The following is a 20,426-nucleotide window of genomic DNA, read 5'->3' as shown; positions in this document are numbered from 1 at the left end:
TCTGCCATTTTTTTAGTGCCCGCTGTTTAATCTTGTATTTGAGGTCCGATTGTGGCCACGGAATTTGAATGCAGTCACCTTCTTGCTTTGTTGCTGCATCTTTTGCGAGGGCGTCCGCTCTCTCGTTTCCCTCGCAGTCGTTATGACCCTTGGTCCATGAGAGAACGAACTTCCTGTTGTTTCTAATGACGTTTTGAATAGCATGAGCGATGGGTGAATTAGGATACTGGCTTGTGATTGAGAAGAGGGATGCTTGACTGTCTGTTATGATATGTATAGTATCTGTTGGTGCTTTACGGAGGATGTTGATGCTATTGAAAATGGCAGTAAGTTCAGTTTGATGTACGCTGTTGCGTTCTCTCAGATGACCTTGCCATTCACTGCACAATCCTGTTGCTGTTCTGATGGTCGCAGCGCATCCAAATTTGCTACTGATTTTGGAGCCATCTGTGTAGGCATGATAATGTGTTGAAGGTGGTGGATCTTTTAGGTTGCAAACTGGATTGCTGTGACCATATGCAGGGTGTGTAAGAAATTTCTCAGGTTTTGTTTCGTAATCTGTGGGGACAAAAAGTACATGCTGGAACGTGACTGATTTATGTAGCTGGAGAACGGTTGTGGTTGTTGCTTCAACTTCTGCTTGGATGGGCTGTGGAAGTACTCCTGCCAAAATTTGCAGTGCCAAAATACGTAGTGTTAAAGGCTCTTGTAAGGTTGATTAAGAAGTGTCGTTGTATTGAATTGAGGACTCTTATTTTTCTGGATGTCATCGGAATTACCCATCTTGCAGCACCATATGTGATGATTTTATTAACAGCTGTCTTTAGTAGGATCTTCAAAATGTGCTTGTTTATTCCCCACGCGTAGCCTCTCATACTTTTGAGAGCTTTGGTTCTTTTGCAGGTTGTGATCTTTTTATCTTAAAGGTGCTGAATCTAGGCAAGCTTTTGGTCTATTGTTAATCCGAGGTATTTGATGGCTTTTACGCATCTTATTTTATTATTTTCAATTTAGATGACGGGGTTGCGGGTGATGGTGCGTCCTGGTTTATGGAAAATTATGGCCTGAAATTCGTGTGAGAAACTTGCAACTTGATCTTTTTGCATAATGTATTGAAAATGTCCGGCGTTTGGTTACAGTTATCTTGTTATTTATCTATTTATCTCTTGTCGTACCGCTTATTTTGAATGCGACGTCGTCGGCAAATGCTACTATTTTCGTTTGCGAAGGCCAGGGGTGGTCGATGATTTTGTTAAAGGTGATGTTCCAGAGGTCCGCTCGCATATACGATCCCTGTGGGCATCATCTTCTTTGCTTTCGGGTGCCTAAGGAGTTATTATAGTTGATGAAGCTTTTTCTGTTAGTAAGATAGTGTGAGGTGAGTTCTAAAAGATTTTTTGGGCAGTCCAACTCTCTGAGGGCCTGTTTAATGGCAGGCCACCAGAGAGAGTCGAACGCATTTTGTAAGTCCAAGCAGAGAAAGGCTGTATGCAATTGATTGCTTTTATTTGTTTGGACCTGAGAAATTGCAGCGTCTATTCCGTGCATGGTTGAACAGTGAGGTTTAAAGCCATACTGATGCTTTCTTATCTTGTTAGTATGATAAACATGAAATTTAATCCTGTAAATTAGTGGACGTTCGAGTAGTTTGCCCAATGCTGGGAGTAGATTTATGGGGCGGTATGAGAGGCGGTCCTCTCGAGACTTGCTCTTTTTTGCGAATAACGCAATTTGCCCACTTTTGAAACTTTCTGGAAAGAATTTCAAACTAAAACACTGGTTGTAGATTGTTAATAAATGTTTCGGACTGGTCTTGTGGATGATCTTGATAATTTGATTATTGATGCCATCTGGTTCTGGAGCCTTTCTGTTGGTTAGGGCTTTCACGTATAGGAGTTCGTGTTTCCTGAAAGGTATGTCGTCCTGTGTGGTCGGGGGATTGTTATTGTTCCTGATTTGCCTCTGTGTTGGGGTGTCTTAGTTCTCGTCGTCTTGCAGGAAGACATGGTCTAAGATATTTTCTAGGATACGTGAAGTTATGTTATGATTAGTATTCTGCTTTGTTGCTGTGGGTGCATGGATTTGTGTCTGCTTCAATATTTTAGAAGTAGCCATTTTGTACAGTTGTCCGTATGTATCATTATTTCTAGTGCAGAAGTTGTTCCAAGACTTGCGTTTAGCTTCGATTATCAGTTTTTTATAAAGAGCTCTTTGCTTGTTATAGGGGTTCCAGGCCTGTTTTTTTCTTCGTCGGTGGATCGGGTTTTCATTCTTCTTCGTAGCGCTCGAGTTTTTTGGCGTGCCGCACGTAGCTCTTTGGTCCACCAGTTAGTGCGAGTGTTTTTGTCTTTCGTCTTCAGTTTGAAGGCGGACTGGCAGACTCCTTGTAATTGTAAAATTAGAGAGTCTAAACTTTTTGTAGATCTGCTTTGTTATTGGTATTCATGACGCTTTGCATAAGGGAATCTGTGATTGGGGAAGAAGTCTGATGAATTTTTTCTCACCCGACTTGTTAACTCTGAAGCGAACCATTTTAATATTTTCTGGAACTTGAGTAATGTCAAATGTGATGCATTGGTGGTCCGAGATACTGATGTCGTCTTTGACAGTCCTGTTCTGAATCATGTTGAAGAGGTGGTGGCTGGGGAGGGTGAGATCAGGGCACCACATTCCGTTTAATGTTGTAAAGGTTGGGGGATCATCTGGAGAGTTGTGGATGATCAAGTTGTTTAAGTTGATGTAGTCCTCCATTGCAGTGCCTCATGGTGTGGTGTGATGGTAGTCTCAGATGCTGTTCTGGGTGTTAAAGTCTCCGCAGAGAATGTGTGGTGTGTTTGTAGTTGCAAGGCTTGCGTTGACTTCCTGCAGAATGTTCTCCAGAACTTCTGAGGGTGAAGCATAGGCGCTGGTGAGAAATAGCTCGCCGTCTGTCGTGGTGATCGCAATGGTAACTACACCTCAGCTGCCATGGATGACTATTGGTGTCCAGTATTTGTTTAGAACGATGACTGCTGCTTTTGGTAGTAGTTTTGGATTGGAGTTCTGTGTAAATACGTGCTATGTTAGGGTAAGATTTCTGATGGATAAGGTTCTTTGATGAATATAATGTCGTGGTAGTTTTCTGAAATATACTGGATGATGTGAGTTGCTGTGCGGGAACGGTGTAAGTTTATTTGTATAGCTTTGATCCCCTGAGCAGGTGCTACGTTATGCTGGAGAGTTGGTGGGTGGTTGTCTTGCAAAGTATTGTTGATACTTTTCAGATTACTCATGGTATTGAGTACGGTACTTGATTCTTAGAACTTCTTGGTAGGATGAGCATTTGCTGATATAGGCGGTGTGATCGCATGGGTAGTTGGTGCCGTTGTTTAGATTATTTAGCTCGCAGTTGATACAGTTTGGTGCATTTGCATGGCAGTCTCTTTCATTGTGTTTGCCTCCACAGTATGCACAGTGGGCGTGGTAAGTTCAGTCTTTTGAGTGATGACTTAGTGCCTGGCAATTGAAGCACCTGCATGCTCCAATGAATTCTGTTATTGCACAGGTATGCCAGCGAAATTGTATGGTGCGGAGTTGCATGTTTCTTTTGAAGGATTTGGCATTGCATTAGACGATCCATTTGATAGTGTCATTACGATCTTTTAACTTGAAGAGAGACTTGATGTCGTCTGGGTTGCTAGCTGTTATTGTTGCTATCCTGGTGATGATTGCATCGGCTATGGTGTCTGGTGGAATTTGATGTATCGCTATTTTAGGGAATCTCATTTTTGGAATTTTAGTATTTATTATGTCCGCTGCCTTTTTTGTGTTCTTGATGATGTGTTCTAATTTGATAACGTCCTCTTTGGTGTTGCATCTGATAGCCAGACCTCCTTGCTTGATAGGAATAATCTTTTTGATTTGTGTTTGCCTTTTTTCTATGGGTAGGATTTTCTAGAGCTTGTCTTGTAGTTTAGAGACACATCGTGAATCTCTTGCATATAGTAGTAGTGTTGGTGCTTTTTCTTTGAATAATGGATTTTGTCGGGGACTTGCAGCTATATTTGGAATAGGAAGCTGAGAGTTATTTTGCTCTCTTTTAGTTGGCTGTTCTTGATTGCATACACGATCCTGGCAATGTCGTTCCGTTTAAGGTAGTGTCTCTTGTTGGTGTCGTCTCGTTGCTGCCATTAAAGACGTGATGATAAAGTGAAGTGATAGGTTCAATCATTTCTTTACGCAATTCTTTGGGAAGTAGAGATTTAGAATTGTATCTGATGATGCAGATGTAAAGTCATCTTGTGTAAATGTCATCTGCAGTTGAAGGCACAGAAGTGTTGTTTGCTGCGTTCGCAGAGTCTAGATGGCATGGAGTGCTTGGAACGTTTTGTGAGCAAGCGAGAGTGCCCTCAGTGGTGTCGTGTGTTGAGACATTGGAGGGTACAAAACAAGTATCGCAGTAATAAAGTAACTGAAACACAGTTTGAGTAAATTATAGGTAATAATATTAGTGCTTAATATATGAAACCTTAGAAATTCTTAAGAATAATTATGGAAATCAATGAAAATTTGACAAGTAGAAGTGAAGGCGCTTTAAAGAGTACTATAAAAATTGGTAATAAAATACACTGAGTCAGATACCGTAAAGTGCGGGAGCAAATTATGGAATAGTTGCAGATAATGCTAAATAAAAAATCTCAAGTCGTTAAAAAATGGAAATATGCACGAAGTGAATGGGACAAAATGTAAAAGAGAATTAATTTGGTGATAAATGGGTTAAATTTTAAAAACACCTCAAGTATCTTGAATATTTGGTAATCTGTGAATGTTAGGAATGCAAAAAGAAAGAATTAGATGTCTGGGACTGTTAGATGTAAAGTTATTAGAGAGAAAGTAGAAATTAATTTAGTTGAAAATAGTTAAAAATTAAAAAGCAGAAAAACTCTATTGAACTAAATTTCTGAGACAAAAAAAGTGGAATAATGTAAGAAAGAAAATTAATAAAAAATTTATTGAGCGAGAAGACACAAATGTGATATATTACTAGAAAGCTGCTATTGCGGGGAGTACAGAGGAGAAAGAACTATATGGCTGGGGCAATTGAAAAAAGAGTTATTGGGGAAATAAATTAAAAATTAATTAAGGAGAAAACCTCGAGTGTTAAGTGTTGTTAATAAGTTATGACAACTGAAAATGCAAAGGAAAAAGAAGAAAATGACAGGGACTAATGAGGGTGGCGTTATTAGAGAAATAAAGTTAGATTAAAATAATTAAAATTTTAATTAATTAGCAAAGATGAAACTGAGAGGGATGGAGGAATGAGGATGAAAGTAGAAGAGTATTACAGCTAAAATGGGGACTTGAAGGCTGATGGGAAAAAAAATTAGAGAAGGAAAGGGGGAGAATTAGGAAAAACGATTAAAAAATGGGGGAGAGGGAAAGAGGGGCTCTAAAAGAATTTAATATATAGTTAGAAGCGTTAGGTCATAAGGAATTGAAAGCAGGTGGAATTTGGTTTATATGTGAATTATGGGCGAGATTATTGAGTTCTTAATTAGTTTTTAGTAAAAAATTTATATTAAAACGAAAGGGAGGGGCCAGTATTTAGAAACTAATAAATGAGTGCTTTTCGGAGGTTGCGGAAAACGCTTTTAGAAGTTAATTGGAGTAGTTTGTTAAGAGAAAAACAAGAAATAAAACCCAATTAAAGTTAATTAAAGTGAATTAGATTGAGAATAACTCAAAAAATAATTTGAGGAGGGGTATAGGGGTGGCAAATTTTTATTCTTATTATTAGAGGGGAATCTAAAATGAGAGTTTGGAAGGTGTAATGTCACAATAAATAATTGGGGGGGGGCTTAGGGCAAAGGTGCGTAGAAATAATATTTCAGCTTGGGGACTCGACTTGGGGATTTTTCCTTTACATTAACATATTGGACTTAGATTAAAAAGAGTAGAATAACATCTGAGAGAGCTCCGAGCAGTAGAATTTAAGCTGTAAATTTCTAATTAGCAGATAATTAATTAAACATTATGGAACAGTCCAGTAATAAGGAGTATTAAAATGTTGATAGCAACAAGGTAAAATCATTCACTTGAATAGGGAATAGCGATTGATACAGTAAATAGCACAGAGTACCCACGTGTTAATTAATTAAAGCACCACAAAACACAATAAATTAAGCATTCAAAAGTAAAACGTAATTAATAACAGAATGTGGCATGATACAAATGTAATACATAGTATTAAAGCACAAAATGTTAATACAGTAAAAAGCAAGTATTGGAGATCAAGAGTTAAAAATCAAATAGCGTTAGCAACTCGAGTATTGTTGTTGATGACAACGACAGAGCAATGGCGGACAGCACTTAGACTGCCGAGATTGAATTAAAATAAAAATAGCATTTCACGAGGATACTGTTAGAAATAATTGTCCCAGAACATTAACTTTATGGTCGGAGCATAGATCAGAAATTGCCTACCTTGGCAGTTCTTGTGCGCTTTCGATATATCCAATGGTATTCGAATTGTGAAATTATAACAGTTTGAACACACTTTTCCGACTTAGCACAATTTCACTCTCGAAGATAGGACTTAGAATGATTTTCGTGATTTTCATAAGCAAATTGCCCTAACACGGGCACCACGTGGTAACTGGCGGGAGCTTTTCCGTGGTAACTGGGGGGGGGGGGGGTTAGTGGAACACAAGGACAGCACTTTTGCGGAACGCGGTGGAATCACAAAAACACTAATAAAATTCGTAAGTATTATCCGAGAGGCACAAAATACATAGCAAATCGTAGAGGAACACTTTATACACATGTAGATAGCATAAAACCACTTGGCGCTGCGATATATCCGGATGAAAAGGCATGATTTTACGAAGCTACTTATAGTGCGTCTACGTTTCAATCTCGGTGGTTCAGAGACTTTCGCAACAATTTCTAATCACAGATTGGATATCCAAGAGGTTCAGCCAAGGACGGTCAATCGCTACGACCACCGCTGATGGTGGATATTTGTTTTTATGCGCACAGAGTCTCAACTCAACTAAAATCCTCTCTTTTTCCAGCCACCAGAAGGCTGGTGTTTATGTCAACTGTGCGTAGAAAGCTTCCCGAAGACGGTTTGTACGTGAGGTGACTAGAAATTTACGTGGCGCTCCCGTCACACCATAGAAAGTAACTTTTGAAGTTGGCACGTCAATATCCACAGGAGGGCTGGTCAGTGGAGGGTTGTTCTCTTTATGGATGAGTCCAGGTTTAGCCTCCAAAGCGATAGTAAGTGTTATTTTATTTTTAGAGGACATAGAACCCGTTATCATCCTTCAAGCATTCGTGAAAGGGATGCATACGGAGGAGGCAGTGTGCTGTGTTTGGGATGGTATCTCTGTGACTCGACTCACAAACCGTCATGTCTTTTCATGTGGAAACGAGAATGCTCAGGACTATAATGATGACATCCTTGATGCTTATGTGCGCCTTTGTGCTTGGGCAGTAGGTGAGGATTTCTTGCTACAACGCTAGACAGCACAAGGCTCGCACCGTAGACGATTATCTTCAGCAACAAATAATTCAGCGCGTAGAGTGGCCAGCTCGATCACCGGACCTGAAATTTATTCAGCATGTTTGAGACGCTTCAGGAAGACTATAGCCGCTCTCAATCCTCCTCTTCATATCCTTGCCACGCTTACAACTCCTTTGAAAGAGCAATGGCTCACTTCCTTCGGAAATCATAGACCGTATAATTGACATCATCACACATCGCTGCAGGAGATAGCTCCATATTGAAGATAATTTTCCTATACCAAACTGACGCATCCGATTTGTTCATATTATACATATGCTAATTTCTACACCATAATTGACTAGTAATTTCTGTTCATGTAGTTATATAGCTTATTATATATTGTATATAATGGTTCAGTTTCAATAAATTCTACGCATAACTTTTTGACTAATCGTTATTCTTGTGATTTTTTTTAATTAATGATAACCAATGCATATGCTTTAAGAGGCCAACTGCAAACTTATTAATTAATATCGGTTTATCTCTAAAACACAAACTTTCTTTCTTTTTTTGGGGGGGAGGAGGTAGTTCTTTCCTAATTTCTTCCTAAATGCGTACTAAAATAGTTTGATATGTGCCATTAAAAGACATAGAAAAATTAATCTAGTGCAGTCATTTTCAAATTCTGAAACTAATTCTGTCCATAAAGGTAACTTGTAATATTATGGACAAAATTCCTTAGATAATTAACGAATTTATTGATTCAGATTATTTTTTTTTCATTCATTAGATTTTTTTGTTTGTTTTGTTTTTAATGCAGTGATGTTTTTAATGCACTATAATTAGTAGTTTATTAAGAGTAACAAGAATATTTACTAAAAGAAACTCTAAGAAAAATTACACTTTATTGCACCAGAAACCTATTCACAGTTTCAAAGCACTTCCGTGAAACTCTCTAACTTATAAACAATCCTGTGCCTGGAAATAATGCAGAGAATCAAAATTTAAGAAATATGCTTGTAGCCACCTTTCCGAAAAGCCCTGCCTTGGCACCATTTCCTATCGCCAAGTTAGCTTAGGAAAAATTTGCTGTAAATGGTTCCACTTCCGTTGCTTGTTAACTGATTAACATTCTTTCACTCTATCTGAAACTCTTGAGAAGTTGGTTGGAGGCTATTGTTTTAAGTAACCAATTAGGTAGAAGTGGGTGTAAGATAGAAGAAGAATAATTTAATTCATTATTAACGATCGATGTTTGTTTTAATCTTTTTTTTTATTTATGTCTGCTGGAATTAAAACTAATTTAATTAGACTCATGGTTTCAATTCAGCAATTGCAAGAGCAGACGCTATGTCACTACCTCAAAATTCGTAATGAAGGTGCTTGCAATGGAGATTATTTTTTAATTTAATCAGTTATGTATATGAATCAATTATTGTTTTTTCGAAATGTGCTATCAGTGCCATTAAATGAAAAAAGAGTTACTTCACCTTTTATCCCTAAATATTAAGGAACACTTACTATTTTATATACATATGTCATGATTTGGGAATGACGCAGATAGATGTCGAAGTACCAAATATCAGAAGCTTTCAGTTATGGCAGGTTTTAAATATTCATTTTATTTCATGGTTATTTATTAGCACTCTAATCTGCCTATTCGCGATAATTTACATTTTTGATATTGTTGCGATAGGAAGGTTGCAGCAAGCAGTAGTATGCTAGATTGAGGTGTAGAATGCAAGTGCATGGCTATCCATTAACCAAGCTTTTAATCGAAAGGTTTCAGTTCTGGAAATTTTAAGTTTCGAATTAACTACCTCGTCACCGTTATGTAAAAGTCATGTGATGTGGATTAATCTGGAAATGACATAGTCCAGAAAAAATATTATAAAGAGTTGTTATTTTTAGAATAGAGAGGGGAAGCATCCAAATTAAATTTAACAATTAAGGGGCTATTGCTAAGTTATAATGTTGATTCACATATTGTTTATCTTCTATGTATATATTTTCATTTTTTTTCTCGTTTTTTAACGTGGAATCCGTGAATATCTATTAGCCTCATAATAAAAAATTTATCATCAACAATATTAAAATTTTAATTCATGTCTTCATTCATACTTCCATTAAACTGAAAACGAAAGAATATTGTAGAATACGGCGAAGATTAATTATACCGTAGTTCAAATAAATACAATCAGTATTTCTTATCATAAGCCGGAAACAATACTGAAATCGTCTCTTATTAAAAATTTGAAATTTCAGCTTCTTAGATTTCCTTAATTTAAAACTGGAGGGAGAAAATAGGTAGGCTATGTCGAGCTACGGTTTGTAGCTTTTCCGTTACTATACCTTAAAGAAACTGAAACTGAATCCATTGGAGAACATATTTATTGTTAATTGCTTTCTAAGGAACTATCACATTCCCCTGTGTACGGTCTTGTAGTGTCAGTGGCTAACGTATCCAATTAGCAATGTAACATCTACGGTTCGGATCACAGAGAGGGAGGAAGTTCATTTTTCATGATTCCTGCTCTGAAAATTTGGCAGTTTAATATCAGTTGAATACAGTTGTATGATATAAGAAGTATAGGGTTATATGGTTAAGTCTGTACAGAAACCATTTAAGGCGATGGGATCAAGAGAAAGCAACCAGAAGCTTTGGCTAGTATCAGAACCCATAACCATTCGGCCAAAAATAAGATCTTCACCTTCAGTTAATGGCGATATGTGTTACAAGTCCTGAACTCGGTCAAATTAGAATCGCCCAATTCAGAGTGTAGAACAACGAAATGAGCTATCAAAGGGCGAATTTACATTTTTTCTCAAGCAAAGTCGTAAAGCACGTCCAGCACGCCCTTGACAAGCATGGCCACCGTAATTCTCGAGAAAGCTTAATGGAAGTATTAATACGTATAGAACCATCTCGTCTAGAAATTTGTCGAGAACTTACATCGGGTATTTTTGGCAAGTCTGCCATCTCTCGATTTTTGACATTGTTTGCTTCTAGGACACTTGATTGGTGGTGCTATGGTTGTTTTCTCATTGAAGTTCAAAGGAAATGTGACCAAACTGCTATTTGAGATTGATCAAGAATAAGCCGCCATTTTCACTCATTGTAAACCTTGGCTGTTTCAACCAAGGAGGTTCTATGGTGAGTGGCACTTTTCTGAATTCTTTATACTCCAGGCTGCCATTTCAGTCCCGCTTGTTCTTACTTTCTTCATATAAACCAGTTTTTTTTTTCTCCCCTCTCATCTTTTCTCTCCCTTCATTAGTCCTACATCTTCTCGCAGTTATGATTTGAAGTTTATTAACTGAAAGACCTTTCATCGATTGATACCGAAATCAATCACGAAACGTTTTGAAACAGTGCTTACAGCAAGCTGACTGCAATGCAGATTTCGACTTTAAACTAAATATTAATGCCTGAGAAGAGATATGGAAGAGATGTTATTCTCAAAATTTCCATTTTCCATGTTTGGTGGTACCAAACAGTTCGGATCAAACAATGACAGTGTGGAAATTCTTGCGAAACGTTGTTAGAACTGGTTTCAGCACGTTCGGGCTTTCGAATCTCAAGGGTACCCGGAAATAATTTAAAAAATTTCACCTAACCTGGGTAAATTTTTTTTATTTTCCATGTTTCTTCGCGTTGGGCCTTTTTTAATTATGCTTTCTTTCAATGAAATTTGGAGGACACTAAGGAAAAACGTAAGGAAAGATTTTGAGGAAAGTTTTTTTTTTTCGTTATTTACAAACAGGACATAAAATCATCATGAAAATTTCCTGAAAAGTTTAATTAATGATATACGTTACAGTCGTATGTTTTATGTTCTTTACATCCGGCATAACTAATTTATTACTTATAACTAAAAAGTAAAAGGACTCTTAACTTTAGTTTGATAGGAATGATTTTATAAAAGTATATTAATGGCCAATAATTAATGCATATTAATGGCAACTATTTTTTTAATTTGTATTTAATGTGTAATACAATAGAAAATGCAAATGTTTGTTTTAATACAACCTACTATTTAACTGAAGAATAGATACTTTCAGGCCTACCACTCATGATGTCTTAAAATGCATAACAGTTACCTCCCGAAACATTACAGAATGTTTTCCCATACTTTAGGAGTGATATGAAATTTTATATCAATGAGTCTAAATATCAAAATAAAAAATGTAATTTTAATGATATGAATACAGCAGGATCCTGCACGGAATTAATATAAAGTTTTATATTAAAGTTTACCTTAAGATCGTTAAATGACTGATAGCACCACAAATCGAAACGCCTTTTTTGTCCTGTTAATAAAATAATGGGCTTACTCTTTATTGAAACGAAAAAGATAGGTTTCTTGAAATCACCCTTAATTATGTTCTATTCTCATGAAATTAATTGTACATCACAAGCACTGTTTTTATTAAATACTTATGTTACCTGATCTCATCTAATTTTCAAAAATCTTTCGTTAGAAGCATCTAATATATTCAAGAACAAATATAAGAAAAAACATATAAAGTCCAAAATATGAGTCTCAGTGCTGAATTCGAATTATATCTTTGTTCGTGTTCAAAATGTTCATTATTGCCTCTGCAAAATCATTTAAAATTTGAATAGTTCCTTTTAAAATATTCCTTAAAATTCTTTCTATATTTCTCTCTTGCACTCCGGGTAAGCGTACATTCATCGACGAAGTGCCTGTCGGTCCCAAAACTTATCAAATAGTAAGCATTTATCATTATTCTGTAGATGGAACCGATTAAAATAAGCCGGGAAACGCCCATGATTAATCAGTACCTGATTTATATCAACATTGTTTATAATATTCATCTTCTTGTTTAACTTTATATTTTTTATTACCTCTTTTTTCTTATTAGACGACTCCCAGTAAAAATTCCATTCTGTATAAATCCAGTTTTCCATTTCAGTAATTGTCTTTTTAGATAGATCTAGCGGTAACATATATATTTAAGAAGCCAGATAATAATATGTGTATCATACAGCGTAGTAACACTAGTATTATATCAGTTATAGTTAATATCAGTTACCGGATAATGTATAAATATAAAAGTTACTGAAAATTTGAAGCGCTTTATCTATACCGATTCTATGAACGTTATAAGATTTTGCGAAATTCATTTACTGGTGTATGTTTCAAATTTTTAACTCTTCCAAAATATGACGTAAACAAAACTGTGATATAAGAAAAACCTTGTTGTACACCTTTGCACAAAATAAATGGGACCTCTAACTCCCGTTCTACTGAGCTGATTGACGTAATTTAACTTGTATTATTCATGTCTTGAAAACGTGACATATATATAGCATTGTTGTAACATATGTATTTTAACACAAAATCGGACTTTTTCTGGAATGACATACCAATGATTTTCAATATTTCGATTTTACAACTTAAATTAATTCAAAGTGCGAAGTTTTGTAAAAATCGCAAGAGTCATTTTTAAAAAATTAACTTTACAAACTTTTAGCTCTTCAATGTTAATTGAATTTAATATTTTTATTAAATTTCTTTGATTTCTTCTTTCACAATTCGAAATTTAGGTTCAATCCAAACAAAATCCGCGGATATTTTCTGATTTGTTTTAAATTGTAATTTTTAATAATTTTCATAAATTTTACGAAAATATATTTGATCTCTAACTCATAAAATTTTTACCATCACCTTAAAGTAGATAGATATATTTTTAGCCATACCTACAAAAAATTAGTTTTTTTATTCAGAATTTCCAGAGACGTACGTAGATTTATATATTGGCGAGTTTTGAAATTTTGCGTTATTAGTTATAAATGATAATAACGTTAAATGTACTTTATGCATATTGTTAAAATTATTTGAAAGAATAAATGATGCATCTTTTTTTTCGCTCGTGCACAGTGTAAAAAGGAAAACTGATTATTGTAAATTAAGAATTTCGCGAAATGAATTGAAACTAAAAGAAGAAAGCCAATACAAATTTTTAAATTTCTTGGTAAGCTTTTCACCAAATTTTATAAAATTTAATATTTAAGCATAATTTGAGTCGTAGAATCGAAATATAGAAATAAATCAGTATGTTATTTTAAAAAGAGTCCTATTTTGTGTCCAATACCTATGTTAGAACCTGTATATAAATCTAATATATATTCTAAGTCTCGCTTTTGAGGCATGAAAAACGCAAGTTTAATTTTCTTCAGTCTCTCCAGTAGAAGGAAGATATTGAACTGTTTTTTATGCAGCGCGTACAGGGTATTTGCTACATAAGCGTGACAAATAACAAAATGTTTCAAATTTGAAAAGATTCTCATCTTGATGCAGAGAAACATTTCTTCGAGTTTTTGCAATATCTTGAAGTGAAACATAAAGAAAATCTTTTTCCCCCAATATCTGTCTCTATGTTTTTTCTTTAGTATTGCAGTATTTTATAGTAACAGCAGAAAGGGTGGGAGGATGAGATGGAAGATAGTTGGATATTCGGGTATTCAGGTAAATGCGCGCATCAGTGCTGACGCTCTTGAGGATTTAAAAAAAAAAAAAATGGTTATATTGAGAATTTAACAAACAGGTATTGAGATGTTAACTTGTTGTATGAAGCCCCTGTGGAAAAAAAGAAAAATTGTGCCTTTTAAAACCTTTAAGTAGAATTTTGATGGAAAGAGATAATTCTAAGCTAACCATTGACGCGGAGGATAGAAAATAGAAAAATGGGAAAACAGGAATTACAGATGGGAGTTGCATTTACAAAACGATACTGAGAAGAATTTCATTTAGCGTAGCAATGAAAATTTTTTAAGTATTTCACATTTCTAATAGAAGTGAAGAGACACTTTTTAAAAAAAAAGTACTATTATTTATATTATTACATTTTAAAGCATGAATAACGGATGGCATAATGAATATTCACTTTTAATGCACCAACCTTTTAAGCTATTAGTAGTTAACTAAATACTTTTGTAAATGTTTTATATTATGATATATAATTAACTGATTCTGTTGAATATAAAACTATATAATTTAATATTAAAGAACTCTTTTTTTACATCTTTCAGTTGCCATATTGGTTTGAAGGTTTTTCCTACTTTTCCATGTTTCTGGCTTACTTCAACAGCGCTTTGAATCCCATTCTTTACGGGGGATTCAACAACAATTTTCGGAAGGGTCTTTTCAATGTCCTGAAATGTGCATATGCCAAGCCACTCAGAAGACCTCGTAAGTATATATTACATCATGAAATGCAAAGTTTGACTAAACTCGAAAAAATAGATATTAGTTCTTTTCAAACGCTTGGAAAAAATTACTTTGCGAGTGTTACAGAATAAAGATGTCTGTAATATTACAAATTATTTTAGTCTAGTCTCAATAGTATTAAAATTAAAAAGTCTGGAATCAAATATTCAAAAATACATATTGTGAAGAATTAATATTGTCAGAAATTAATATCATAAATATATATAGACGCAGGTAGATTTCTTTTGAAGTGAAAAGAACGAATTGGTCTTTCAAATTATGAACTATTATATAGACACATATTGCACATTCTAATTACTGCGTTTTCTTAAGAATATCCAAAGTATTCTTTTATGATTGTTTTTCTGTAACTATTTCTTATTTTCTGTAACTACGAAAAACAAAATACTATAATAAAAATTACTATAAATATTTAAGGCTTGAATCAAACCATATCCATATTATAATTAACAATATTACGATTTTGTTTAATATTTGCCAAACCAATTATTTCATTCTCGTAATCCTTCTTTGAATTTTGAAGGAACATATAATTTAAATCCATTTCGAATTCCAAACTGGCTCTTTCTAAAAGTATACACAAAAACGAAAGCAATCATTTTTCGCTTTAAAATTTCCTTTCAAATTTTTTGCACATTTTTCAAACCGCGTTTTGTTTTAAATGGGCCCCATATCGGGCACTGAATTTCTTTTATCAAGACATTAAAATTAATTTTAAGTGTTGCTTGAAATATTATGTTTATTCTATTCCGTATTTAATTTATATGAGTACTTTACTTTTTATATGTCTAATTATGTATTTCAGCTCCTTTCGAGCATCGAAATCATATGTAATCTAGCACTTTTGTTACAGAATTCTCTCAAAAGTCAAGAACAACTCTAATGTCCGGTCTCACAGGCAGTCCTTCTAGCGGCCGAGTCAATGGCGTTAACCCCTCCTCCAGAATTTTTGAACTACGTCCCATCCAGGACACTCCAAGAAAAGACATTAATTCTGGCATGCTACCAGATAAATGAAGCAAGAAAAGTTGTTACATATCTAGTCACTTGATTTAACCGCCTAACTGGCGTATCGTCCATACATTCCTTCTTTATTTTTGTCATGTGAACGCTCTGGTGAACACTATTGATTCATATCCCTACATAAATGTGACATTCTTACAAGTGTAGTATTATTTAGGAAATGAATATGTGAGTCATTCAGCGAAAAGCGGAATATATTGTTTAAAAATATCTTACAACCGTTTAAAAAACCTTGTGATGTCATTCCCTGATTCCCTTGAACGTGTCTTCTACTATAATGAATATTTTAACTGGGATTCGAATCCTGGATTTCATCACTGTAAGATGAATAATTTATCTCCACCGCGCCGGAGATAGCGATTACAATTTTCTGTTACAAATTACAAATGTTCACCGAGAGTGAGCAGCTCTTTCGCAAAATTAAATTCTATCGCCCCATTAAATTATATTCTTTAGCATTTTAATGCATCTTGCATACTAAATAATTAACTTCAATACAAATTACTATTAAATTTACTAATGTTATTTGGAGCCCAAGAGTCAGAGCAAAGCCAATCCGTAGAACACGGGGAGAGCTCCAGAGACCATGCTGAAACTGTTAGAATCACCCCTACCCCATTCCTGCAGAGCGGAAGTTCATGAAAATTTAACTGCAACTTCAAATGATTCGAGGCACAAATCTTCAGTTTGCTACTCCGGCATACTAATAATTAATCCACGAAAGCACATATGGTAAAAATGCCTCGATTCCTTATATACTTCTCTATTTAAAAGAAGTCTTATTAGAAATGCTGAGACCAAACTAGCCAAATCCAGATAGTCACAAATTACTATCCCTCAAATTTCAGTTTAGGAGCCATGGTAGCCAAGATAATTGTTTCTTGACGGAAAGTGAAAGCATCAAAAACCAAGTGCACTTTCATAAGTAGTCGAACCCAGTTCTATCATTTATCATGTGACTATGTTAATCACTGCACCAGAAAGTCACAAATGCGAGAAATATGTTAATTCCTTGTAGCCGACTCTCCATATTTTCCATGTATTTCTTCCCACTGAACTACTGAATAATACATTAGAAAACATTCTCACACAATTCTACGTCTGTTTTTGCTTTATTCCCTTTAGTCCAAGTCTTCTGCTCGAATGCGAACCGGTATTTATGATTAAGGTTTTGCAGGATTATTATTACAATTACCCGCCACGTGATTTCACTCTTGCAATAAATTTGTGAGTAGAATGTGTTGTAGCATTAAAATGGGAATTTATTTTTAAATCAGTTTATAAAACTGAAAAGATATAAAATTTATTCATTGTTTTCTGTCATTTACACATATTTTATAAGTATTTTAATGATCTCTAGTAAATAAAGTTCTCTGCTTTCTTAAATAACTTCAGGGAATAAAGTCTTTGGTGGATATTTCTCGTTAGTATTATATCCTATGCTTTCAGATTTGCCTTGTCCAGAATTTATAGGCCTTTAGCCGGTAAAAATATTTTAACTTTTACTTAATGCAAATCTGATGTATATTTAACTCTTTTTAAAAGATTCTCCGTTTCTATAAAATGGTATACCATCAGTAAAATTTTTCGAGCTCAATAAACGCAAAGGTTCAAAGAGTAATTCAAAAGTTTTATAAAAATTTGAAATCTACACATCTTTTTAACTTAATTGTAAACGAACACGAACAATTATTTATTAATTTATTTACAAACTACGAATCTTATTAAATACTTTGATTAGACTGCAAATAGAATGAATTTAGTCCGCTAATAATTAGAAGGTTCCTTAAGAATGTGAACTCTTTCCACTAGCATTATCTCCATGAAAATATATGTGAATAAAATAAACCATTCTTGAAAATGATTTCAGTGAAAAGGCTAATTTCTTAAATCAAACATTTTGAAGTATGGAGATTTGAGATGAAAAAGTTTTGTGCTTATGCGGGTGCTGTGTAATTTAAAGATTGATTTCTTTTTGCCTAGTACTCTGTTTAAGGGACACATTATTGCTATTTTTGAAGAAGAAAACGTTTGCAGTAAAAATCGAAATGAAATTTAGATTAAATGTTTTTATTACTTTCATACAAACAGTTACGATTAAGAAAATAATCCGTTTTTAATAAAAATAAGAGTAATGAAAAAATATAACCCAAAATTTTCTGAAATATTAATAAACAGGCAAAAAATACAACACGATATGTACTACATTTTTATTTTACTTCATATAATCATAGCATAAAGTACATAGCAAAATATGTGACGAATAAAATTTACTTTTTAAACTTTACTTTGTTCTATGATATTATTTGAGCACACAATGCAGTAAACATCCAAAAATTAGCAATTTAGCGATTCACGGAGTAGTTACTCATTTTAGAACAGTTTTTGTTGTTTTGACTTATCTCATTTGCTGTCAGTAACGCCGAATCAAGCCCACGAAATTTTCGGTTAAAGTAGTATAATATTGCGTATGTCGTAGGTATTGCCTTGAACACCATAGAAGTTGACAGTATGACTTTACTCAGTTCTGCCGGTGAGCATCCCGAGGGAACAAGTCCGAGGGTCTCCAACCCCTCTTTCCCTAACACCAGCTTCTCGAGAAGACTTTCGGCATATTTTAGATGCTCCCATGTCAGAGACACTGTACATTTACAAACATCCATGCTTTCTCCGGGATTCGAACCCTGGCTCTTCGGTGCGGCAGTCAACGCCGCTAGCAACTATGCCTGTTGGGAGGCCAAACAGTTTTTAAAATTCCTAAACGTTCTAGAAGAGAACACTTTTAAAAACTTATCATTTTTTAAATAAATTTTGCTCTTCGGTAGTCAGGTATTACCAGCTTTAAAAGTGGTTTAAAAAATCTGGAATCAGTATTATCAAATTTAAAGTGAAGAATGTTATCAACAATAAAAAGAAAACGCGTGAAAAGTTTTTTGAACCTAAATATGTGGCAAATATTATGCGAAATACATAAATTTACAAATAAAAGTAATTTTTGGTTTTAAATGAAAATTTATAGATTCAACTAACAGTCCTATTATCTTTAATTATCTTTATATGAATAGTCATTAAAAGAATAAATGAATATTTAAATCTTTAAAATTTTAAAGGCATATTATTCATCGGTGTAATACATACAAAGTTTCCCTTTACACACAAAGCCATCAAAGAGTTTAACTCTACTGCGATGAAGCTATTAAATATATATCTAATTTCATTGACAACTTTTTTTTATATATGACAAACGTAACAAAATATCAAATATGAAAATTTTGATCGTAATTATTTAAAGGCCCCTAACATTTCACAAATGTACTATAGTGTTTCTGATTGGCCAAAAAGACCACTTTCTAAGCCTAAGACACTGTATGGATTTCAGAAGCACTGTAAGATATTACTTTATTTCGGAAATTCAGAAATTAAAGAGAGGATACACCGAGAGGACACTTAAAAGTAAAGTACTTTCATTTAAAACAAAATTCGGAAAATTTGCTCTAAAAATGTGTAACTAATTTTATATCGCGTCGAAAAGAAGAATTTTGAAATTTTAAATTTTAAATAGGTAACTAGTCTTGGTAAAGCAAATATTTAATTTCCTTATTACAAAATTAATGAACGAATTCTTAGTGCTCAGATTAGATTTTTAAGAAAAGAAAAAACTACTTATAACTCTCTCTGAATTCTGCTTAAATCAAGCATCAAGAATTACTGTAATTTCAACGCAAATTGAGCTGTTTAGAATTTTCATATCACAGTAAATTTTTATACCTATATACAGAACCTTTTCGGACATGATAAATAATGTATTTATATTTCGTGCGTAATAAATTGCAAAGAAGAATCTAAGTAACAATAAAGTAAATATTTGCAGTTTCGATAAATCTATTATTATATATCCTATATATATATATATATATTAATAATAATAATAATATATCATTATTATATTATTATAGTTTATATAATATATTATTATTATAGTTTTATACATCTTGTGACCAAAATATATAAGAAAATTTATCAGGTATTAAAACATCTAATAAGTTTTAATTTATTTGTATTTTATACTTATTTTATCGAAAAGTACTGAAATATTAAAATATAGAAAAGTATAAAGTATTAAATGTATCTAGTTATTTCATGCATGTTTTATTGTGTATAAAATATTATAAATATCTCCAAAGAAAGCATTAATATTGAATAATATTGCAATAAATGTTTCAGTACAATTTGTATGTATTTTAAATGCTTACATTTTGAAACTCTGTATGTAAATTATTGTTGTACAATTGTCTATATTATATGGAATATTTGTCTTATTTATATGTAATATGTGGAAAACCTGAATAAAATTCCTTGAGAAATTGCATTTGCTTGGTACATTGTTTGCTAATTGCTACCATGTATAACATTATAAAAGTCAGAGCACAATGAACTTATAATCGTATCGTTAGCAAGAGAAAAAGGTTAATAAGTTTTTCAGAATAATTTGCTTAGAGAGTTCAAAGCTTACTTTAAGCAAAGAAATTAAAGTTTGGATGCTTCGTTTTAATCTCTTCTTTATGTTTGCAATAATTTTATTATATTTCAAATATAAGGAAATGATAATTTAAGTAATATTACAGAATTTCCTTTTACCAATTTGTTTTTATGGGAAA

General features: G+C 33.7%; 1 protein-coding gene across 1 annotated transcript in view; it reads left to right on the top strand.

Annotated features, from left to right (window-relative positions):
* Nucleotides 1-20,114, top strand: part of LOC118185653 (QRFP-like peptide receptor) — a 399,923-nt gene extending 379,809 nt beyond the window's left edge. Inside the window, exons 5-6 of the mRNA XM_085818696.1 lie at nt 14,547-14,706; nt 15,599-20,114. Coding sequence (XP_085674822.1) covers nt 14,547-14,706; nt 15,599-15,762 — 324 coding nt within the window. The 3' untranslated portion in view covers nt 15,763-20,114. The remainder of the gene's footprint in view (nt 1-14,546; nt 14,707-15,598) is intronic.
* The last annotated feature ends 312 nt before the right edge of the window (nt 20,115-20,426 follow it).

The sequence above is a fragment of the Stegodyphus dumicola genome, chromosome 6, assembly GCF_044657685.1.
Source record: "Stegodyphus dumicola isolate Sdum_Otavi_A_Nest chromosome 6, ASM4465768v1".
In the NCBI taxonomy this organism is placed as follows: domain Eukaryota; kingdom Metazoa; phylum Arthropoda; class Arachnida; order Araneae; family Eresidae; genus Stegodyphus; species Stegodyphus dumicola.
Note: the sequence above shows the minus strand (reverse complement) of the source record. Positions and strands in the feature narration are given on the sequence as shown.